This window comes from Micropterus dolomieu, linkage group LG12 (genome assembly GCF_021292245.1).
Source record: "Micropterus dolomieu isolate WLL.071019.BEF.003 ecotype Adirondacks linkage group LG12, ASM2129224v1, whole genome shotgun sequence".
NCBI classification, from domain to species: Eukaryota; Metazoa; Chordata; class Actinopteri; order Centrarchiformes; family Centrarchidae; genus Micropterus; species Micropterus dolomieu.
The window spans coordinates 11556999-11575313 of NC_060161.1; the positions used below are offsets into that span (position 1 = coordinate 11556999).

General features: G+C 41.7%; 1 protein-coding gene across 5 annotated transcripts in view; it reads right to left on the minus strand.

Moving 5' to 3' along the window:
- The window catches only part of LOC123980016 (RAS guanyl-releasing protein 2-like), a 39981-nt gene extending 21809 nt beyond the window's left edge, over positions 1-18172 (minus strand). For 2 of the 5 annotated variants that reach the window (XM_046064154.1, XM_046064153.1), the window contains exons 1-7: positions 9889-9953; positions 7446-7585; positions 7146-7248; positions 6944-7000; positions 6615-6746; positions 5929-6079; positions 4909-5082 (exon numbers count right to left, since the gene is read on the minus strand). In XM_046064154.1, the coding sequence (XP_045920110.1) occupies positions 4909-5082; positions 5929-6079; positions 6615-6746; positions 6944-7000; positions 7146-7248; positions 7446-7585; positions 9889-9938 (807 nt within the window). In that variant the 5' untranslated portion in view covers positions 9939-9953. The other 3 variants (XM_046064156.1, XM_046064157.1, XM_046064155.1) reach the window with 3 other exon arrangements.
- Positions 18173-18315: the final 143 nt, after the last annotated feature.

Here is an 18315-nt window from a genome sequence, read left to right on the forward strand (position 1 = left end):
CCTCCATGCTGCCCTTCAGCCTGCGTAGCATCTCACAGAAAATCAATGGGGTCACAGCTGTGTGGGAGGGCCGCCAGAGGGGATCATTTGATTCAGCTCATACACCCTTTAGAATCAATTGGCAAAGCAGTGCGGAGGGCAGCCCAGCATTTGACCAGTAGGCTCAGCTAAACTGCACGTGCATGTGGCCGCCAGCGAGGCCTGGGGAAGATTTCATTGTCCACATGTCAGGCCATTCCACTGGGTTTAGAATAAATGCCAGATAGAGCTGGAAATGGAGTTCATCTTGTCAACCAATTGTCATCACACAGCCGATTGGTGATGTTTTGTAGTTAGCGAAGCCAGAAGGCACACACAGAACATATTGTGAAATTTATTGGCACTGAGCTTTTCAATAAGCACAAAAGGGAAATTTTTGCATTTTAAATTATAACGCAAGTCTGTGCAGTCAAGAAGAAGACTATTGAACATGAGTCATTTGCAACGCGCTCCCAACAGGAAGCTAAAATGGGACACAACGATCACAGCCTGAGGGAAGCTTTGGGAAATGTCAAATATGTCGAGGCTACCTTCTGTGCTGCCTAATTTTTGTCCCTGCATGTGCTCGCACTGGGCTACATTTCTGAATACCAAAGTTTCAGGCATCTCAAATTTGCATGAAATTAACAACGGGATTTCCAGCGGGGATGGTCAGTCTCTGATCTGCCCAAATGTTCACCCATTCTGTATGAATGACACAGTCTGCAATGACTTCTGGACACTCAGAAGTGGGAAACACTAATTATCATTATGTGGACACTTTCAAGCGAGTGCAGTTGATAAAAATCATTCTAGGTCAAAATTAAAATTAAAAAAATGAAAAATTATGGAAGGGGGTAATATTCCCAGAAAAAAACGTAATTATTCTCAGAGCATATGTGTGTTATAAATGGGTCTGTGCAGGAAGCAGGATATGCAAATGTTAATAACAGCCATCACATATGCTACTTTCACCAACCAGTATTATGAGATACGCCTTCTGTTCTTCTTTTGTGAAACAAGCTTAGTTGCAGTCCCTCATATTTGTCTTAAGTGTCTGAAAGCTCCACACAATTTTGAGAAAGCTTTTTTCTCATAAATGTACCACTTTGATCTTAGAGAATCTGGGGGTTTCTCATATATTTATTGTTGAAGAAATATTGTGAGTCAGGTTCAGATGTGAAGAGAGCGATGAAGACTAACATAGCATGGTTTATTGAGCCCGGCCGAGGAGATACAGTGCCAGTATACAAAATGTGAACACGTCAAATGCCTACACCAAATCTGAATATCTTTTGGTCCCTTTTATGTTTCTGTTTTCCCCCAGTGCCTGTAGCTTTCTCTATTAGTTCATCTTTAGCTGGCCTTAACCTAGGACAGCTAATCTATCTGATGTTCAGACTCCAATGCTATGTCATATTGGAATGTGTTTTATCCATGAGTTGTACTCTAATCTGTGGAGCCAGTGAGTTCTTGTAAACATTCTTGTAATACTCAACCTTGTAAGATTCCCACGGAATACCGATAATTGCTAGCTTGACGCCTGAGCTACTGTCTCTACCTTATCAGTCTAACTGTTGTCTACCTAACAAGGACAGTTACATGTGGGGAATAACTAGAGCTGGAAGGTCAGTCAACACTTGTGGGGTCAGCTAATGTAAGCTAGACCTGCCTTATCTTTCCCTGTTACATCAATTAAGACACCTAAAGAAATTTAACATTTATAACTTTCATCTTGGGAAGTATTTTTTCTCAGAATATTACCCCCCTCCATGATTTATATATTTTATATCTACAATGGCCATAATACACAGTCGCACAGTTTAGACTAAGAAAGAAAAAAGCAATAAAACAATAGACACAACGTTCACTGTGCTTATTGTGTCATGCTAAAAAAAAAAAAGTTAAATGATTTAACCTTTTACATCCTGCTGGTTTACCCTCTGCCAGAATATGAAAACTTATGAAACATGTAATATATGGACAGATTCGACTCTGGTCTTTTCTTGTGGTCACCCACACAGTCTGTCCTCAGGCACAGCAGTGCTTTGAGTAGTGCTTTGAGCTAAATGCTAATGTTAGCATGCTAACACGCTAATGTTTAGTCTAATATTTAACATGTTAGCATGCTAATATTTGCTAACTAGCACTAAACAAAAAGTACATTTAAGGCTAATCATAATGTCAATATGCATAATGCTATTAGACAAACTCAAAATTTCGACTTGATGATGACTCTGGGTGAAAAGTCTGGGTAAATTATCCGGGTACAATGCACAGCAGAGTATACAACTGAAACCTAAAAATATTGTCTCTCTACCTACAACACAGTCTGGCAGTCGAACAATGTAACAAATCCTTAAAACCCTCATGTCCAAATCTATTGCAATGGTCTAATGATTACAAATTACCTATTTGTTTCATCAATGTGATCCAAAAGGCTATACTTTAGATTTGACAGATCATCAGTTAAATACAGTATAACATAATATATATACACAAACAGTATATATTTTATATAATTTTTTTTTTTTTCTTCAGCACCTGCCCTGCCCCTCTGTACCAAATCAATAATAAAAATTTGAAAGATGCTCAAAGGACACAGACATGACTCAGGATGGAGTAGACAAGAAGGAGGTAATTCTCAACACATCAAGGCTGGTTTAGAATCAGCACCTGCCTCCCCCGTTTCACCATTGGAAAAAGTTCAAGTGTTGAATATCAAGGAGGGTGAAGACACTTGGTCAGAGCCCTGCTGAGGTGTTAGAGTGCTGGTGTATTAAGACAGAAGGAGGAGGTGAAACCTGCTGAGATCCTGCTAAATAAATGATAAGCCACATAAGTTTGTTCTGCAGATGAAGACAAAGACATAATGGAAATGGGTAGGAGAATGAAAACAATCCAAGACTAGTCTCGCAATGAGTAATGAGGATGCATTCACATGGTACTGCAGTCTACTAGGATGAATTTTTTTTTCTGCACTTTCTGAAGCTCCCTGGTACAGAAAAGATGAGTGAATTGTCACATAGAGGAAGAACCAAGCCCTTCCGGCATACCAAAGCAAACTATAAGAATGATAACAATTTCAGTGAACCCCAGGACACAATTTAAAGGCACGTTTCTGCAGAGAGAGGACGATAGTCTCCAGACATGTGGGCAGAGAACCATTTAAGGCAGCAAACTGACTGTTTTGTTTGGGATTTGTTGGGGAGAGAGCAGATTAAACTGAGATTAGGATTAGAACCATCTTGACCTGTAGATGACCGTAGATGATTTAAATCGTTGAGCATAGAAATAAAGAGCTACACAGATAGATGGACAGATAAAGGATAGTCTAACTTTCATTTAGGATTAATGTGAGTTTTATTAGGCAATGTTTGTACTTGAAATACACAGTGGGGAATCTTTCCAACAGGCAACATTTACCAAGCCAATGTGCAAAAGACAAGTGACTCCTAAAGAGGAATGAGCGAACACTCAGTAGAGAGAAAGCAGGTAAAAGACTATTAGTCATGTAAATGGCACGGCTCCGGGGATAGCAATGGTCCTAAGAGAAATTTGTTGATCCTTTAGCTATAGGGCCCCCAGCATGACAAAATATTCTGTAAATATCTCTACATCTACTAAAAGCATTGACACAAAATGTTGTAGGCTACAGATATTCACTGGCACTTTTTGATCACAGTGAAATGTCTCAACAACTATTAGATGGGTTGCCATTAAATTTGGTACACATGTTCATGCCCCTCTTGGGATGTTATAACTTTTCAGCTAGAGTAATCATCAGGTCAAAATGTCAGGTTGTTCAATACTTTAAGTTTAACTAAACTAATGGCATTCAGCCTCAGCTGCAATTTGTTTTAGTGCTACCTAGCCAATGTTAGCATGCTAACATGCTAAACTAAGCTGGTGAAACTAGTAAACATTGTTAGCAAATGTATTTTCATTGGGAGCATGTTAGCAAACTGATTTTAGCATTTAGCTTAAAGCACCACTGTACCCACAGCCACTAGCATGACTGGAGCCCTTCTAGCAAGGTAATAACATTCTTCAAACTCACTGTAAAATTTCAGTCAACTTTAGAGTAACTTTAAATGGTCCTCTCTGTATCGGATCATTTACATTCAGCTGAGAGTCATGCCACCTGCAGACATTCCCCACTGATTCCTCTATTGTAGGATGCATGACTGAATTCTTTCTAGCCAATAGGAAGTGCACAAACTGTATAATGAATAGACGACACACTATGTCTTAATTTCATGTTCTATTCTTTGCAGCAAAGAGCATATTCTCTTTTATAACATTTTATTGTCTAGCTGTAAAAAATCTTGTTTCTCAATTTAAGGTGATTTTCATTATTTAAAATAAATTGAGGTTTTACTTGCTCCTCCATTGGTTGTGACAATTTCAAAACCCCTTTGGCCCATAAAAGCCTTTGGATAGTGCCAAAAACGCATCATCACCCAGCTAAAAAAGGTTTTCTTAATTCCTGGAGATGCAATGTTTTTCCCTGACAGCAGCATTATCCAAAACAGCTCTCAGTAGGCATCAAAACATCCTAATACTTATAAAGCCTTTTCAAATTAAATTCACATTTTTTCACAATCTATGCCACCTAATGGGAAATGATCACATCTTGTGCGTGCGACGTGCGTGCGTGCGTGCGTGCGTGCGTGCGTGTGTGTGTGAGTCATCAAGGCTCCACTGTGACTTTTCCCCTTTTCGCCACATCTCTTGGTTTAATCTCTTATTCACCTCCTCCTTTTTCTCTTTAGCTCCAGGCATTCATCTCTGCCGGCTTCTACACGCTTCCTGAACCTTGCAACTCCCACCAACACCACTTAGTCTTAAAACCTTTGCAAACTGTCTTAATGGGCCCAGCAGACAGACCTGTGCCACTCTGATGAAGTGGGAGATGACGGCAGCTCTCTGCGGGGCGGTGGGCTTGCTGAGCACCATGAGCTGGATCCACTGGGAGACGCTGTTGAAAAGGGTGATGAAACGCTCCAGGATGGGGTTATCCACTGTGCAACCGTGCATCACAAAGCTGTGGTAGTCCTGAAACTACAAGCATGAACAAGCACAAGACCAGCACTTACAGCCAACCTTCAAATACATGGCATTTACAAGGCAGAAAAGATCTAACAACAGACACTAGTCTCCACTAGCACTCACTGGAGTGCCCCCTTAAAGAATAGTCAAATTTTCTAATATGCTGATTTGCTATCCTAGATGAGAAGATTAATACCACTCTCAAGTCTGTGCGGTAAATATTTAGCTGGAGCAACATCTGGTTAGCTTAGCTTAGCCCAAAGACTGGAAATAGGTAGCCTGGCTGTGGCCAAAGGCAACAAAATCTCACAAATTTACGCAGTATATTTTGTTAGTTTAATCTGTACAGAAACCAAAGCATGAAAACAACAATTTAATTAAGCCAATTTTTAGTGATTTGTTTTCACCTGGTAGATATGCAGAAAACTATCATTACTGCACATTTGACCAAGTAGCTTATATGCTCTATATTTCTATATATTTTCCTTCTTTTGTTTTATATTGAGCCAGAATCTCTTTTAGAAGAGAAACAAAGACAAAGTCAAGACAAATTACTACCACTGCCCCTGTCTTCCCACCAACACCATCAAACTGGAATAAATTATCAAAAAAAAAAACCGTGCCATTCAAATCAGCACAAACCCAGTCATTGCCTTTGCTTCCCAAAATAATCCTAAAAGAGCAAAATGTTTCCAGACAATAAATATAATTACTGCCAATAAAAGTCCATTTTAACCACTATTGCTTAGCAACTACAATAAGCCTGCAGCGTTTAACATTACTTGAAAATTCAAATAATTAAGGAGCTGTAAACATCCTACTAGATACACAGCTTCAAAGCTTGCTCTTCACACTGACCAGGATCTTGCAGAAGGATTTGTACTCCAGGTACGTCAGGTGTTCAGCCAGTTCACAGGAATCGAGGTGGTCAAACAGCAGGGACATTTTCCTCTTTTTGGACACTGATGGGACACGCTGAGTCACCTGCCGCTTCCATTTATATGACGGCCTGGGAGGGATGATGAAGCACATAAAAACAGAATATTTTATGAAAAGCTTTTCTCTTCTTAGGTCTGTTCCTCACACCAATGTGAGGATCAGCTTTATCATTATGACACATGTTAGAGCTGCACTTACAGTAGCATTAGAAAGCCAAGAAAAATAATGATGAAAAATAGCATTACATAGTTTCCATGTTAATAAAATACCACACACCCTGTAAGACACAAGCGATATTGAAGCAACATACAAACTATCCAACTTTGTTCTATAAAAGCAGGATGTATTTCTGGAAGGACATTCCCTCATTTGCAAACGTTCTGCTGCAGTAACTCGCATATCTGCTCCACAAAGCATTCTCTTTATGGAACAATAAAAGGGAAGTTGAGGTCACACAGAAATGGCTTTTGTGGAAAGTGGGAAGGCACTGACCCTGCGCAGCACAGCGCAGCAATGTCTGAGAACGCTGACATACACACCCACAGACAGAGACGTTTCATTCACACTGTCAGCAACACACAGCTCTCAGCAACCGATTCACTCACACACTGTCGAGGTCAATGAGCTGACTCTGGCGTTCGTTGCCCTCGGTGGTCAAGAGGTCTTTAAAGTCTTTGATCTGGTCCGCCAGCTCTGGGTTCAGATTGAACTCTGCTGGAAACTCAGAGATCCAATACCTGGCAGGCAGAACAAAGGGATAAAAAGAGAGATAAATGAGAAATACTGAAGGATAGACTTGTCTACATCTACACAATAGTTAAAAAAATAAGTTTAAGACCTTTGAATTATCAAGTTGGTTTACTTGATGATAAAAGGTGACTTTTAACCAACTAATACACTGAACGACAAGGAAGAATGAATGACTGTTCATTACTTGACAAGGTGGCATATTCTTGTTCGACGCTCAGCATTGCAGCTCTCCTCTTGAGATCTGATCCAAAAGTCAAGGTGCAAAGCTCTGCATCAAGGTACTGTATTCTTTGATTCCACTGCTCTGTCAGCCCCGTGTGAAGAGATATTTGTAGACAAATACCAAACAGAGCATGTTTACAGAACATCTCTGAAATGAAGGATACTTGAGCACCAGCTTCTTAGCCATGTCAGATGAAGGGATGTACCAGGGTTGCATCATGAGGAACATCCGGACCAAGGAAGCATCCTTTAAAGTACCTTTCTCATCTATAACAAGAAAGCAGAGTGTCACTCATCATCAGGAGATGCACCAAGCACCGTACATTTCTACAGAAGATTTCTAAATTCCAAATAATTCACATAAAAAAGTAATGTAATGGGTGATTAACTTAATTTGTTTGTATTGACTCATTTTGAATACATGAAATTATCGACATCAAAGAAATAGTGTTCAAATGACCAACCAAAGGCTTGGATGCACGCTTCCAACAGCTCGTCCACTGTGGCCGACTGCTCCGATAATATGGACTCCATAGTTCCTTTCCTCTCTGTTTTTTCCCTTGTTCCTCTCTCCCTGCGGTCTGACTCTTGACTCTGCTTCTCACTGAACACAAAACAAGATGAAAAGAAAGGATCAAAGGCCAGCAAAAGAGCAATTATGAAGCAAAGGGGAAATGAAATTCAAAGTGGCCACTGTGGCGTGTTTGGAATAGTTGTGTGGTTAGTTATTTTGCATCCTGCTCCACGCTGCAGTGAGTGAGATAATCAGGGACTGTTTACACTACATTTAGGACTGGTAAATTAATTTTAAATATCTGCCTGTCAGTGTTATCCCTTGCCAACACAATGGTTTGATTTGACAAGGTGTCAATCTGTAAAACCTGCATTGAGACTCGTTCTTCTTTATGGCGCACAGTTTAATTGGTCCAGCTTTCAGTGGAGAGTTTAAATGTCTCATTATGGTCTAAAATTCAGCTGTGGATTCGTATTACTCTGAAATGTACAGCAGGGCATTGTTTGAAAGTTTTAGATACGATTGTCAATGTGACAACTGAGTTGTGATTACAAAAACAAACCCTCCCATATGTTAACACAAGCAGCCATACAGAATAAAAGGGGCAAAGTCATGACTTATCAGGAAATTCAGTACACATTTTGATACTACTACTACTACTACATTGCACTTATAAAATACTATGAGTTAAACTAGCCAATAGTATATAAAAAGTGTTAAATTGGCTCCACCCCTACCAGCTACAACTGTAAATATGTAGATTATTTCATTTACTTGAGCTATGAAATAGTGCGGCTGTATGTTGAGTACTTTTACTTTTGATACATATATTTTGCTGATAACGCTTACCTGCTTTTACTAAACGAAGATTCAGAATGCAGGACTTTTACTTGTACTTTTAGTATTTTTGCACTGTGGTATTGCAAACTACATAAGTGGCTGTGTTGTCCGTATTGGTCTTCAAACCTCCATAATGTCTTTAGTCTGATTTATATTTATACATCCATACCTGCTTTGTACCGATGCAAATTCAGCATACAAATAAATTCATTTTGATGGCAGGATGTAGACAGTTTGACCAGCTTTGACCTCAGTGTGGCTTGTTAGAAAAACCGATAGACTCGCTCCCCATTCAACAGGAAACCATTATTTTTTATCTGTTCTTGACACGCTCGAACGCAGTCTGTGGTATACAACAAAATGCAAGCATGTTAAGTAGGCATATTAGCAGATTCGATTTTAAATGTCATTCTTTAACACATTTGTTGCAGAAATTAGTTCAGAGAGAAATGTGCATTGGTATTTTTCTTGGTGATTGACTAAGTCCTCACAGTAGGAAACCATAGCAACACAGCTTACTGTAGTCACACTTTCACTACATATACACACAATGCACATCCACAAAATGCATGTTTGTTCCTAGAGAAGAGTGGTTTAAGAGTATGAGTAGCCTGAGGGAATCTATTTTTTGCTAAAATCCTAATTGTGTTTCTTGTGTCTGAAGAGGTAAAATCCACAAAATCCACTACAACACACCCCGCTGCCTCATCTGGCTCCTCAATGTTGTGATTCTATGAGTGTGAGAAGGGTTTGTGCCTGACACGATGAAGCCCTCCACTGCGCCGTCCCTGGTGCAACGCGGTGGGCGGACACACTCAATTACAGGTTTCACAAGCTGTCTCAGCCACACACATACACATATACACGTTACTGCAGGGATGGAGGGAAAAGACAAGATAGACAAAGAGAGGGGAGTGTATCCCTACAGCTTCAGTCCTAATCGTACAGTGAGACTGAGCGAAAGTCACTCTAAATCAGCAAATCAGGCCATGATCTGACCACCTCAAATGTGGTCAGATCATGGACAGATACAGAGTAAAAGAATGACAAACTGCCAGACCACAATCAACATGATGCTGTTGCTATAGATAGACATGAAAGTTCCTGGGAGGGATGCTAAGGTCACCACAGGAAGTAAGTCTGAGCTATCCAGCAGTGCTGTAAATCTGAAACTTCAAAGAAAAAAACAGATTGACCTGTGACACCTGTCTTACAAAAAGATGCAACATTTCTAATTCCACTTCTTAGTATGCATTATGCCTGAACAGATACCGCTGCTCACACCTCCTCAATATAACAGGAAAGAAAGTGGCCTTCAAGTCTATTATTGCCACACAATAAGAGTCATTATTGATGATGAGGGTCACCTAGATCTGAGCTGAAATGGATTTCTCTCTGACAAAATGGCGTTTGGTTCAGAACTGTCTGTCCACAAGAGCCAAATGAGGATATAAAACTAGTTTCTCTGCATATGCAAGGACCTACTGTATCCATCCCTCAGAGGCTGTAAGACCAAACAAAAGAAGAAAGCCAGTGGGGTTTTTCAGTGTCACCTGTTAACTCTGGCCTTGCACTGAGGCACAGACTGTGCCTGTCTTGTCATCCAGTCGAGTCACTCTGACAGGAGGTCGTTGTCGTGACCCAGTGAACAATTCTCTGTGCTTTCAGGAGAATTCAGGGATCGATTTATCCTTAACAAGCCCGGCCCCACCCCCCCTTTCTTTTGTGTAATTCTTTAAGTATTTCCCCCACAGACTGATTTCTGATAGTGTTTCTCTAGCTGTGAAGCGGTGGATGGATTGTTAGGTAGCACACACTGTGAGAGGTTTGGTGTCATCCTTGGTTGCCTGGCGACAACGATCCAGAGCCATCGATCAGGCAGATTAGGGGCGGGTTGGGGCACAGCGGGGATAAAGGAAAGCTGACGGGTGCCTGGTCAATCCTAGCCATGGAGAAGCTGCAGTGTGCTGCTGTTTTAGTGGGCACGGAAAATGTCACATCCTCTGCCTAAACACAGATAGATCCTTTCTCATTCTCACTCCTATAGCTACAAAACAACAAGAGGAGTCCCAGAGGTTCAGAGCCATCGTCTACTGCTTGAACTTACTTGAAAAGAATGTTATTTACTGCATAACTATGCACATCCACTGTATATGCAAGACACTATTTTAGATCAGCCACACCTTGTCTACATTGAGCAGGTAAATGTTGGGCAGCATATATTACTTTCATATTGATTGATGTGTTGATTATTTTTCAGATTAGTCAATTTAGGGCTGCAACTGCTGTGCACTTTCTCTGTGTTTAGTTTGGTGTATAAAATGTCAGAAAAAAAGAGAGAAAAGTTTCCTAAAGCGTAAAGGGCATCTTCAAAATTTGTTGTTTTGTCTAAATAACAGTCCAAAAACAGTCGTATATGATGGAGTTTGGAAGCTGAAACCAGTAAATGTTTTATACTCAGTACTTGTGATTGCTAAATTAAATGATTAAACAATATTTTCATTACAACAATTGTTGTTAATTAATAATTCATTCATTTGTTTAAGCAAATGGATCTTGATTGCCTGCTGCTTGGTTAGTTGTCCATTCGGTTGAGTTATACTGCACCTTGTTAGATAGACAGGCAGATGGATGGACAGCGAGAGAGAGAGAGACAGAGAGAGCATCCTACTATTGATATTCCCATAATGTGCTTATTTCCATGCTAGTAAATACCTCCAGCTAATGCACAGTCTGCATACAGCCATTGATTTAGTTTTAGTTTCTCTCCCCAATGGAATTTGAGTAAAACAAGTTTGATTGATGTTTTCATAGTTGGTGGTCATGAGCCAAAAGATGTGCATGCATTTGTTCACTCTAAATAGCTATTAGGCAGGCATTAGAAAACAAACAGTCTGTTCATTTTGCCTCACACAAACATGTTAAAAGGTTTTATCTCCACCACTTTTAGCCACACTAGTTGCTGCTCTAGGGATGGCAATGTTGGTTGGTTCACTTTGGTCTAAAGCGATGGACTGACTTTGGTCATTAGGATTCATCTAACATCCTGAAGAAGAGTCAGGGCAGCATTTATTCAATGTGAAATGTCTAGAGCCATCAGGTCGAAACAATGCGTCAATGCTTTGGTTTACAACCAAAACCTACAAAATGAGCCTCAGCTGTACATGTTGTGGAAATTGTTGTGTTAAAATGTTCATGTGCTTTCAAGCCGGTCTCATCCCCGGGCCGTCAAATACCAACGCTTAGTGGCCCTCGGCGTGTCATACAGTCAACGTAGCCTTTAGCTTCTGTGTTAGACGCATCAGGTTGCCAGAAAGTATTTAGGAATTCAAGTGATGTATTATACAGAGCGAGAAAGTCCGTGTGGATGGGGGTGTCAAACAAATACAGTACTTTTCACCCACAAGGCCGTGATACATGTGCTGTGTGAAACCAAGAGTCAACTTTTCACATGAAAGGTGTGTTACATAGCTTTGCAACAAATATCCAAAAAATCCTGTTATTAATATAAGAATGAGGCATTGGTTTGGTTGATGGCCTGTATTCTCACATCAGTGGTATTGCTGGTGCTTGTGTTTCGTAAAACCTTTTTGCTTCTTGACACAGAGGAGCTGTTTTTTTTTCTCTTATCTCCTATTCACTGTCACTTCATTTCCAATCACTGGGTCGTCCACTAATCCTCCCAGCCCCCGTGTCCTTGGGCAAGATACTGAACCCCAAATTGCGTAAATGATTAGTTCCTTTCTGATGAGCAGTTGGCACACTGCATGACAGCCATCAATGTGTGAATGGGTGGATGTGACATTTTGCCTAAAACGATTTCTGTGGTTGGAAGACTAGAAAAGTGCTATATGTACATATGTACAAAGAGTGAGTTTTCTATTCTTTCATCATATGCCACGACTAGAAACTCTAAACAAATCCAACCTGATTGTACATATTTCTGTAGTTTTTATTTATTACTGTAACTTTGACCCGAGTTTTCAAAGTAAATAATCTGCACTTTGGAGCTTTATCTCATGTTTCTGTCCTAGAGTGGCCATTTGGATAGAATTACAAGACTGTGAAAATACATACAAACACCCCTTCTTCCTAATATATACACACACACACCACCCTTATCTCATACACAACACCTCCTAGTTTGTTTCAGGAAGTTGTACCAAGGGTGTTGCATGTTGGGATAGATATAGGGGCCCATAGAGCAGCTGGTGGCAGGCTCTATTTGCAGGGTACTAAGAGCAGGAAGGGAAACGTTTCCTTTTCCCTGGACACACAAAATGCCACATCGGTGGGGGGGCACCGGCTGCAAACTGAGATTAGCAGCTACAGTTGCTCCTTAAGGAGGGCGGTGGGGGTTGGCGGGGGTGAGGAAAGGGGGAATGGGAGATAAAGAGTGAGACTTGGAGGCAGGAAGAGAGCGTACTCTACCTCACTTCATCCCAGCCAAACATGGAAAGAGCGGAAAAGACCCGGGGGGGGGGGGTAATAATTACATTTGAATCTGTCTCAAAAGCAAATGGAAGCAGTCCTACTACTAATGCACACGCAAAGGAGGGCAAGCAGCACATTTTCATAATCTTGAAATAAAAGAAAGAAGCGAGAGAGAAAAACATGTAGATCACAATGTCTTGCTGGAACACAGCAGCTGCCAGAGTGTAACGTTTCATTATGTCATCCAAAACAAAAAACACGTCCCACATCCTGTCCCACATCTGGCAGACTCTCACATCTCACAACTTTCTGGCCTCAGATTAAAAGTGTAATGAGTGAGACTGAAAGGGCATCGCTGCGGATCCCGTGTGCTGTCATAATATCGAGCACAACAATGTCTCATTGTGTGACTGTTTTTACTGCTTTGTTACGAGGCTTCCTGCTCCAACTTCTGTCCTTCTACCAGATGTGAAAGTTTGCTTCATAACAAATACCGGAAGGGTGTGTTGGTATGTGTGTGTGAAATATTGCAAGTGTATTTGCGTGTCCACACTTCATTTTAACCCTGTTATAACCAACCTCATGTGCAGCGGGTCAGAGTTTTCTACATGTAATGAATGCGACATACTCTTAAAGTGTTTTCTCTCTCTCTACATTAGAGCTTTTTCTTTCTCGGTCAGTGATCTTCCTGACACACACATCCCTTCCTTCTCAAATTCTTGCAGTGTGATGAGTGAGAGATGAGGCCACATGACATATTCCGCAAAAGAGCAAACATGATACATCATCTTTTGCAGTAACAAGTTGGAGTTTGTTTCTCACAGTTAACACCCTAGCCATTCCTGCCAACAGTCTCTTCATATCAGGGTATGCCACTGTCAGGATGAATTGTCTGCTTGTTCTGCATTGCTGAAGTCAGGACTCTCACTTCCTGTTGTTACACAGTGTTTCATCTCGGGTGAACATATTCCAAGTAATAGCATTGCAGTAATCTGAATTCTTCGCCTTTGCAAGAAGACAGCATTTATCAGGCGGCAGATGTATGTGGAAACGATCGTTTAGGGGAGTGGTATAAATCTTCTCATCTAAATCCCTGCAAGAAAGTGAATGTGCATATTTCCCAAAATGTTGACTATTCCTTTAAAGTCAAGCTTCTTTTGACTTTTTCATTTGCGCTTGTTTCTGGGCGATTAGAGAAATCCTAAAAAGTCACCAAAATAAAACAACACACCGTGAAGATCCAAATAATTACATTTTTAGTTTCAGCTAGCAATTCCCAGTGCAAATATATTTCTATTGCCCGGAGGCATCAAAAGCCTACCCTGCATGCAGAAACATGGACTTAAGTCTGTGTAGGTGCAGGAAAACATCCACCCAAAAACAGCCACTGGTCAGGCTCAGACAGCAAGTGATGCGGGATCCTTTAATTTTCACAAATTCAGGCTGTCAACAGATGTCTGTGGTTTTCAGAACAGGGCCCGCACTGTACATCTGAAGACTGACTTGTTCTTTGCAGTGTTTAGCTTCTTCATTTCTTCCTACCAGTCTACAGCTCACTGAGCTATACAGTCATTCTGAACTAGTTTCGTGTTGTGTGTGAATGCGAGGGGTTTCACATTCATCCAGTCAGCCTCTTCATTACCACCCCAGGACTTTTCAACAGCGTAAGCTCTGGCTAGTTCCTGTTTATGTATTGCACCCTAAAATGGCTTGCATCCCCGAGCAGACCACAAAACCCACAATTTCCTGTAGTCATAATACACAATTCACGATGCACATTCAGATAAAAAAAAAAAGCGTTAAGAGATTACACACTGCAAACTGACAGAGTATGAAAATGCAGCTTTAGAAATGAATGCGCTTTTTTGATTGCAGGTGCAGGATGTTCTCCTTCGGTTACTTTTCGATTCCCTTTCTGAAAGTGACACGCCTAACACCTGTAGCAGAGAAGTAGGCCAGTCAACTGCAACCTTAAATAATCACAGCCAGGCAATCATGATCATTGCTAATTCACTACCTTTAACATTCACTACACTAGCTAAGATAAACCAGCTGGTGAGTTTCGATCCACCCTGCTACCAGGCTCATCCACTACTGTGTTTCGCCGCGACTTATTTAATTCCAGCCACAGCTTGATTTATTCTTCAGGTCCCACAGTTTCCCTCGCCAGCTACCTTCCACCTCCTATGTCTCCCACTCATGTGCTGCAGCCTCTCTCTCTCTCTCTCCTGCCGTGCCTTTAAAGGTGAGGAGAGCAGACTGCATTGACAAGCTGAGATTTTACAAGGGTCTGTGCCCTTTCGTGGGAGCTGAAAAGGTGACGGAGGAACAGAAAGAAACCAGAAGGGACACAGAAAGAGTAGAGAGGACTATTTTTTCTGGACTGAACCACTGGGGATGATTTACTTTTTTTTTTTTAGCACAATTAGAATTAGATCAGTGATCCTGTTTGCATTATGATATGTCAAATCCACACAGAATTAGATCCTTTATTGTCATATTTGGTGGGAGTCAAACCAAATCTGACTCCAGCTCTGCATGTGATGTGTGTCTTTAAATTTTCTAGGGTGTTTAAAGCTGTTATTTTTAACACTCCCAACAAATAGTTCAGAAGAAAACTTGCAGTATGTGGGTGGCCTGGGTGCAGTTACTGTATCTGAATACCACTGTTGTCACCTTTTCATGATCCAAATGATGATGTAATCGCTCCAGTTTTGAACAGGTAATAAAGAGCATAGTCCATGGGCTGGGGGGGAATGGATAGGACTAGCTAATGAATTGTGATATGGGGAAAGCAGTGGACAGAGACAGAATGTGCATTGGACCGTACACCCTAATGATAGCTAACATCCAGTGCACGTGTCTGGCTGAGCTGCTGCTCCTGTCTGCTTTCCTGATAAGTGCAACACTGTTGCAGGTTGAGGAAGTGGAGGCGGCTGGAAGTGATGCTAAATATCAAGGGTGTCCGCCCAAGAGGCCTGAAGTAATTGCACTGCGGCAACGGAGGGGAGAAAGGAGAAATGGAGATGCAGGCTTTTTCAGAAATCTCTTCTTCTGGATTTAATCTCTTTGCTGGAGGTGCTTCGTTTGTTGGATAGGCTACATGAGATCACAGAGCCCATTGGTTACTTTGGGGTAACTGATAATCAAATAAGCCACAGTCTGGTAAAACAGACTTTGGACTAATTGTTTTATTCATTTGCGCTTTGGTGACAGATTTGTCTGAGCTGGCACTGCACATGTGATGGCCAATGTTGATGGCCCCCTCTTTTGCATTCTCTGAATGAGATGCTGATCTGGAAGCATGTACACAAAGCAAGCCTGTCCACTATTCAAAACAGGAACAGTTAATCAGCAACTCGCACCAAATCAGCCACACTGTAAAACACTGAAGTGGATTTCCTGCCTCCCACAAAGATGTAATGATTTGCAAAAGAACTGCTGAAAAGACTTTCAAATGTCCAGAGAGGCAGCCAGCCACAGCTTACAAGTCAAATCCCACTGCGCTGACACCAAAACACGGGCAGAAGTGAAGTTGGCGAAGACGCCGCAGAGGTACTAATCAGCAAACCCGACACTCAAAGATGCCTCCTAATCCATGCTGCTCTGAGGGCGGCTGGAGAAAATCACCTTGAATCACCGCAGTCAGACAGCTGCAGCCTGTATAGGAGAAGGTAATGAGGGGTCTGATTGAACGGAAATAAAGAGAGCATGGTAAGTCTGACCTCTCGCTTGTTTAATTCAGCAGCCAAGGCTGACTCACAATGAGCGGGGATGGGGCACTGAGTGTTATTCTCCAGTCATGGAGGATTATCATCACCACACAGGTGTTCATTGGTTATTAGCACAGCTGCCAGAGGTCTTGAATATCAGTGTCAGGGCAATTTAATGGATACCTCAGCAAGCCATATCAGCCATGAAAGATGTAGGGTTGAAGGCAGGTTCAAACTGAGCTTCAAACTGAGCTTCTTGATCTACCCATACCACCCCGCACCCTCCTCTTCCCACATGGGTTAAGCCATAACTTTGCATGTCAGCAGACTTTTGTTTACCATCATCCTCATGACAGTCAAATCAGGATAGACCCTGCCACTCCCTTTGTCTAATTTTAGGAACAGGCTTCCTCCATCCTTCTCTACGCTGCTCAGCAATGCTCCTTTTCCTGAAAATGACTGCGCACTGGCCCATTAATTTCATTAGTTCACCTAATAGATGGCAGCTGTAGAATGCAGTCGTGTCTGAGCACAGCACCTGAGTACTTTTTTTCAAACACAAAGTAGGCTACAAAGGCATCCGTGACTCCCTAATGAGTCAACATGGCATTGCTGTGGTTGATGGTGCAAGAAGACAAGTCCACACGTTATCTCATCTACTGTTGCAATACATTAGTACACATTACCACTGATGTAGGCTATATCAGCGAAACAAGGAGTGAAATGTTAACAGAACAAGCACATAAAATTTCACTGTGGCGAGTTTCTTCTAAATATTTAAGTGCCTGGCCAGAAGGGAAAGAATGACATCTACAACTCGCCATGCGTAAAAACACATTTTAAAAAAACTCAAAATGAGCTCAAGTTGCTTCAGCAAGTTGACACATTTCTTACCTTTAGAGTTTGAAGGGTCCCATGCTCTCACTTACAGTGGTGAGTTGTGGAATGAGCACTGAGATGAATCGCGTTACATTACCAGCACCAGCAATTCAAAACGCCTTTTCAGCAACGGAGTGGACGCACCAGGTCATGCAGAGAGACGCGCCGATGATCGAACTCCACCAGAACTCATTGGAAGAGAAAACACCCGGGTCCTTGTTCGGCGTTGATGCTGGCGGTCCTATGCGGATGTTTTGGTGTTTTATTTACGGCACATTAACCCCACAATGCGCACAAATGCAGTCCATGCGCACTCTGAGTCAAGTTGTGGAAGTGTGTTGGTGTATCAGAAGCAACTGACCTCAGTCATCTGGTCGCAGCTGGACCGCGTGCCAGCCCTCTGCTCATGTTCCAGCTGTGCAGCTCACGATCACACTGCAGAGCCACAGTCCCGCCTGTTGGTAGTATCACAGCAGCACCACAGTCTGTCCACATGCTTGTTGTGCAGCCTACGAGCTGCTGCGCACCATTACACGCAGTAACAAGCTATCACTTCGTCGGCTGCTCTGCGATATCACTGCGTCTTGTGAATCAAAATAACTTCTTAAAAGTCTCAGGCATGCCTACAAATAGTTTTGTGATGTCTTCAATTAGCCTACACCTTCAAAAACATTACATTTCTGGTGTCAGACAGATGCAGTAATAAAATGGGGAATTTATTTATAAATGAATGTATTATCACACTGCATGACAAAAATGCTACATTGCTGTTTTGGGGGTTAGGTTGATCTAAAAGGTTTCATATTGCAGAGCCTACATATTTGTTTCATTGCCAACACAGCAGGAGACCTGTTGCTACAAGCGAGGGTTTCTGCCCCCTACACAGCGTCACACGTTGCATTCACGTCATGTGGGATGAAGTAAAATCCTCAACTGAGAATCCAGTGTGTATAA